Here is a 6244-nt window from a genome sequence, read left to right as displayed (position 1 = left end):
GAAGTTTTGCTTTGATAAGGCTACACTTCAAGAAAAAAATTCTGAAGTTCAAATTTTAGACATAAATTTTTGTTACTTAGGTCCGTATATTTGAAATTACGCGAAAAATAAATATACTTGTAATTTTTTGTACAAAGCGAGTATAAGTTAAAAGGTAAAAATGAGGATAGAATCAAATCCCCGCCAAAGTTTCGACTGTTCCTTAACGTTGGCCCAAATACATCGGTAGCATCGCTTCTTTCGCAAATGTTAAGAGCGACACAAAAATCTCCAACTGACGCGTGTATGTGACGCTCCACATGTCCGTTCCCTTAACGCTCAAGCCTTCTCGTTGACCCCTTTATCATACTGTCCTGTACCATGTTCATACATATACCAAAATATCTGCACCCCTAATTTTCACTCTAAATTCAGAAAACCCTAATATGACCGCTAAATTTTCTTCAATTCTCCTGGTTATTCAATGATCAATTTTATTAATTCTCTCTACCTAGAAGAAAATTTGTGGATTTATGGGTAATCAAGGTGAAGAAATGTCAATGACAATCTACAAAAATTCAAATTTTACCGGAGGTTGTTTAGAAATCCGATTATTCTACGTACGGATCACGCCATGTTCTGTAGAAGCCGTACCGGACCACCTCGTACTCCGCCACCTCCGGCGCGAGATGGGAGTGTCGTTAGAGATCAACGGCTCTCGTGCTCCCGCCACCGACACCGCGTCCGTCACCCTCCGTCGCGATCGCGTCGACAAGGAGTCCTCCGAGGTGACGTACGTGAGCACCGACAGTGTTAGGGTTTCGGGCCCGGTGGAATTTGAGGTATACGAAAGTGAAAGGGATTTAATACTTTGCGGATCGTTGGAGAGAGTGGAGACGGGTTGGGCTAATGGTAATGGGATCGAGAATAATTCGAGGACTGGTTGGAGCATGGATTGTTATACAGCTGCGTCATTTGGTAATGGGGGATCGGCTTTTGTTCAGCCTAAGTTTGGGGTTTATTCGCCGTCAATTGAGGTTTATATAGCGGGTTGTTGTTCGGGTGTACCTGTGATTTTAACTAAGACGATTCAGGTTAGCCCGAGAAGGAAGGTACCTAGGCAGGGGATGTTGGACGCAATTCCTGAGGATGAGGAGGTTGAGAAGGAGCATGGGGGCTCAAATGGATTCATTCGACAAAGAAATCTACCGGTAATGCAATGATGACCTTTACCTTTACCGTGATTAGAAGGAATAGAGGGATAAATTAGCTTTTTGTGTGTCAATGGTGTTGGTTAGGTTCTTTTTGGTTGAAGCAGTGTCTTGAAAAGCACAATTCATGACATTTAATAACTATAAAACATTTATGAATTTAGTACTATAATGATCAAATATCAATTAAAATAACCAATTTCAATATTTAATATACAATAATGCAGATAATAATCCAACTCCTCAAAGTTGAGATTCAAAGAATCGATCGCTTCCTGTTGGGATCACTTTGCGCATCATTGTATGAAGTGCATGGCTTCCCCCTCAAAGCGATAACCCCTTGCTTGGCATCGCTTCATCCCTTTAAGTGATGAAGCAATCATTTTTAATAACACTGGGATAGTGTGGCCATCTGAGGTTCAGATCCCAACGGATGCAAAAAAAATTAGTTGATTTTTTCGCATCTGCCTACGAGTGCCTAAGCCTTGTTACTCGGTACCTGTGCTAGTGAGAGATGGTGGAAGGTAGCAGATATTCAGTAGAATAGACATAGACGACGTGCGTGCAAGTTGGCCCAAGAAGTATACGATTAGATGAAGTAATAAATAATTAGCGTTGAGGAAACTTTTCATACACAAAAAGTATATCAAAAAGTAGAGAACTTACAAAAATTTGTTGGATGATTGTGTTGGCTAGGTTCTTAAATTGTTATTGTGCTTTATCCTGGGTGACTAAGATTTAGTAATGTAGCAACTTTGTATGATGATATTATAGAGCTATACAGAACCTTTAGTAGGAAACAACGTAAACCCAGATGAATTGTGCGCCCAAAAGATTGATCCTTTGTGCTGAACACCCATAACGTCAGTCTCAATTTGGAACATGGCTTTTTGAAATAGACCCAAAATAAGGAAAAGAAGGTTGTTGCATTAACTTCTCATTTATGCCAGCTACACCTTTGATTGATAGCTCCTCGACGAATTTGAGTAACTATAGCATCAGTCAGCATTTTTTGGTACTACTGTACAAGTCACCAGCTTAGGAGTTAGGTCTCATCATTCACTTTCACCTGCTATATGACAATAACTGATGCAGTAAGGGTTCAAATACTTGACAAAGTGCTTATATAAACATGGAAATTAAGTGAGAAGCCACATCATGAGAACATTGTAGAAAGCATTAGCAGGTCTTTCTTATTTCACTTGTATTTTTGGCCTGAACAGATTGATAAAAAAAATAACATGTATTATTTGTGTGAATAGAGAATACATAGGCAACTCGCTAGTTTGATCTATGCTGTGAATGACTCATTTTAGGTATACACACTTGTACATACTTTTGTCACGTCTTGGTGTGGTAGTAATGAAAATTTGACTGGGAATAGTAGTGAAGTACTATTCACTTTTTGGAGGGGCTCAACCAATGCTTGCCTGAGAAGTAGATTTCTGGTTTTTGATGAAGCTGAGAAGTAGATTTCTGTTAACTCTGCCAAGATCAAGTTTTGTGAAGCTGGGAAGAACGACCTCTAAAAACGAAGAGGGAAACCAGCTATTCTTTGGCATAAAACTAAAGATAACCAAAAATAACTTCATGGTCCTCACTACACTTAAATCTAATAAAGTAGAGGTTGCTCTTGCAGGCTTATCTTTAGAATTCACTACATATCTTTTGGGTAAGTAAAGATATGAACAATGATGTAAACAGTTCAATGTGGTGCTTGATATTGTTTATTGGTTAGATGACTGCCAACTAATGAAGGGCTGGAAAAAAATTATTAATAAGGGTAGCGACCTCTTACAATAGCGATTAAGCATGTCATCTGTTGTACAAAGAAAATTCTCTCTTACCTTGTGACTGGTTTTTACCAAGTCATTTCAACTGATGGTGATCGTCGATTTCTTCCCGTTTCTCCTAGTTGTGAATTCGTCTCCATTAAAGGTGCTACAGAAGATAACTGTAGCAAAAGTTAGGGACTTGAGAAGGGGAGAAATAAATGTATAAACTAACAGGCCTGAAAGAGAAGAGGAATAAGGATGAAAACCAGGTGAACTATATGATAGAAGATTCTCAACAAGTGTTGACATGAGAATCAGATCAAGGCTAGCTGGATAGGCTATTTTAATCAATTGTTCAACTCTAATCACGAGGTAACCTCACAGATCTCCGTACATGTTTGCACGGTAAAAAATAGGCTGACAGAAGTAACGGATCCATGAAAATTTGAGAATTATAAAAGTGTGTGGCCAAGATGGCATCCACATATGGTATACATGTAGAGTTTTGGAAGTGTCCTGAAAAGGTGAAAAGGTGTAATAATATGGCCTACCAAGTTATTTAATGTTATATTAAAAGTCGTAGAATGTCTCACAAGTGAAGACATATCCAATATATGAGAAGTAACAATAAAGAAGATATTCAAAGTCGTGTGAACTATCACGATATTAAGTTTATGAGTCATACAATGAAACTTTGGTAAAGAGTGATAGAGCGTAGATTTAAGACACCACAAGAGTCAGAGTGATAGAGAATCAGTTTGGTTCTTTTGGTTTTGCGCCCAGTTGAACAGAGGCTATGTTCTTGTTAAGAAGATTGATGTTTTTTTGTCAATGGGCATGTGAAGAACATGTTGGTTGACGAGAACAACAATTTTTGTTGCCATTTATGAGGTGTTTGTCATGGTTGTGACTATCAGATTCAGCATGAGAACTGTAGCCGTTGTTTACTTTTAGTGATTGGAGTGCTTATTCACGAATACACTTGTTTCTCTTCTTACCTGTAGTTCCTGATAAGGGAGAGATCACTCGGTCAAACTGCTGAATTGTCCTCCTCTAAACCCTACTCTCCAGCCTCTCAGATTTCACATGTAGAGGTCTGATCTCTGGCTGAAAGTTATTTTATAGGGATGAAAATTTAAAATATCTTTCAGATTACATGTGGACGAAGCATCTTGATCTAGCGTAAGAAATCTTGACAGATATCAAATACGTGTGGCCTTTCAAATTGATTTGAAAGCAATTAGTATGATTCCACCTGAGAAGATTATGGCTTTAAAAGGAATTAGTCAAGCTTCTCAGAAGTTGTCTACATGTCTTGTGAAGTTGTGTTCTGCGGGCAGTAAATACCGTCTCTTTTGCATCCTAACAGTGAATGCATTAAAGCTACCTTGCTGGATCTGCAGATGCAGGAATCTTGAAGGATGTCATGTTAAAAGGTTGATTCCAAATGTGGATTGGCATGAGAATTTGTATCATGTAAACAGATTATCCAAGTTCTAAAATGCTTGTCAGTGGAGCCTATGATATGCCAGATAAAATGTCTCTTCTGCATCCTAAAGCTGAGTGCGTTATAACCTATATTAATTTAGCCTTCTTTAGATGTGTGAGATAATTTTTCGTTTGCATCTCTGTTTCTTTTCCATTCTCATCTCTCTTTGAAGGGGAGCCTTAGAGCAACGGTAAAGTTGTCTTTGTGTGACATATAAGTCACGGGTTCGCACCGTGGAAGCAGCCACTAATGCTTGCATCAGGGTAGACTTTCTACATCACACCCCTAAGGATGCGGCCCTTTTCCGGACCCTGCGTGAATACGGGTTGCTTTGTGCATTGCGCTGCCCTTTTTTTTCTCATCTTTCTGAGTCTCTCAATTGAGCTTCTATGTTTCTCTTTTTCTCATTCCATCTGTTGTTTTTTTCTCTTGGTTGTCACTTCCTTGAATCAATTTTAAACATTCATATTTACTAGTTGATGGGACATAGTTATTGAGTGCTAACTAAATGACAGTTTAGTTTGGTTTGTCAAAGTAAATCCAAAGACAGTTTGTATTTTCCTTACAATTACTGTGTTTTTTAGCAGATCACAGAAACAGACGTTGACGATTACGAGTCTGAAGTGAAAGCTGGATATGGATTCTATTCAGAAGACATGTACCATGGTGAAGATGGTCAACTCTCCTGGTTCAACGCAGGAGTGAGGGTTGGTGTTGGGATAGGCCTTGGGATGTGTGTTGGTGTCGGCATTGGGGTGGGACTACTTATGCGTTCTTATCAGGCAACCACTAGAAATCTCAGGAGGAGGTTTTTCTAGGCTTGATACTTTTTATGATAGAAGTGAAATGGTTTTCTTGACTTGGATTTTGGAATTGGAAAGCAGGACCTTTTATGGCCATTAAAATAGTTTGGCATATTAGTGCAGAGGCAATGGAGAAGCAAGTGCTGCAGCTGAAGAGTGGTAACATAATTATCAGGTGGGAGGCCGTAATGTACTTTCTATGCGTATACAGAAGCTGCAGTAGACTTCCTTCCAAGGCTCATCGCCAAGAGTCATGAGTGATGGTATTCTGTGGATATAGCTGTACTCAAACCCCAGTGCAGAAGACTTTGTCAAGGTGTAGTGAGACTATATGCTGTATTTAGAACTGAATATCTCGTGTATATTTTCTTTTTCCGGTTAAGTCGTTTTCTCCTGTTAGTTAAATGCCTTTTAGTCTAATTGGTGCTGGTGTGTGCTGAAGGCTTTTGTTTAGGTAACCTTTGAAGAGTTCACATTTGTCATACAATTTTGGTAGTTGGAATAGGTGGCTTGGTGTAACAAAATTGGTTTGTATAGGTACTCAGGAAAATGCTACTATATTAGGAATCCAATAAAAAAGTTGTAAATGCTTGATTTGCTTTCATATTTTCACTAGCAGCTATACAGTACGAACGTGCGATATGTCTTTATTAATATGTTTTTTGTTCCCGTTAAATCCTTTTGGCGCCTATCTGAATTAAGGGTGGCAAACGGTCCAGGTCCGGCCCACCCGGTCTTTGTGGGCCGGGGCTTAAACAGACCCGGTCTTCGTGGGCTTTTGGGTGTAACCAGACCGGGACCGTATACTAATGGTCCCGGGCTATGTGGGTCGGGCCTAGAAGAAACAGGCCTTGACTATTTTTTTTTAAATTTTTTTTATCTAAGCAAGTTCTTGTAAATTATATAGCTTATATATATTAATATATACTATATCTATATCTATCTATCTATATATATATATATATGGGGCTCTTTATTTGAGGGGCT

The 6244-nt window shown here is 38.9% G+C and overlaps 1 protein-coding gene across 1 annotated transcript; it reads left to right on the top strand.

The window, feature by feature from the left end:
• Positions 1–265: 265 nt before the first annotated feature.
• On the top strand, positions 266–5863 carry LOC107763883 (uncharacterized protein At1g01500-like). The gene is made up of 2 exons (XM_016582393.2): positions 266–1190; positions 5042–5863. The coding sequence occupies exons 1-2, from the start codon at positions 513–515 to the stop codon at positions 5270–5272; spliced, it is 909 nt and encodes a 302-aa protein (XP_016437879.2). The 5' UTR covers positions 266–512; the 3' UTR covers positions 5273–5863.
• Positions 5864–6244: the final 381 nt, after the last annotated feature.

This window comes from Nicotiana tabacum, chromosome 1 (assembly GCF_000715075.1).
Source record: "Nicotiana tabacum cultivar K326 chromosome 1, ASM71507v2, whole genome shotgun sequence".
NCBI classification, from domain to species: Eukaryota; Viridiplantae; Streptophyta; class Magnoliopsida; order Solanales; family Solanaceae; genus Nicotiana; species Nicotiana tabacum.
The sequence above is the reverse complement of the archived record's forward strand: the minus strand, read 5'-3'. Positions and strand labels throughout refer to the sequence as shown.

Excerpts from the sequence above, each read along its gene's own strand:
- LOC107763883 (XM_016582393.2), top strand. The coding sequence starts at position 513 with ATGGGTAATCAAGGTGAAGAAATGTCAATGACAATCTACAAAAATTCA. Across the intron at positions 1,191-5,041 it reads TTCGACAAAGAAATCTACCG|ATCACAGAAACAGACGTTGA; the intron begins GTAATGCAATGA and ends GTTTTTTAGCAG.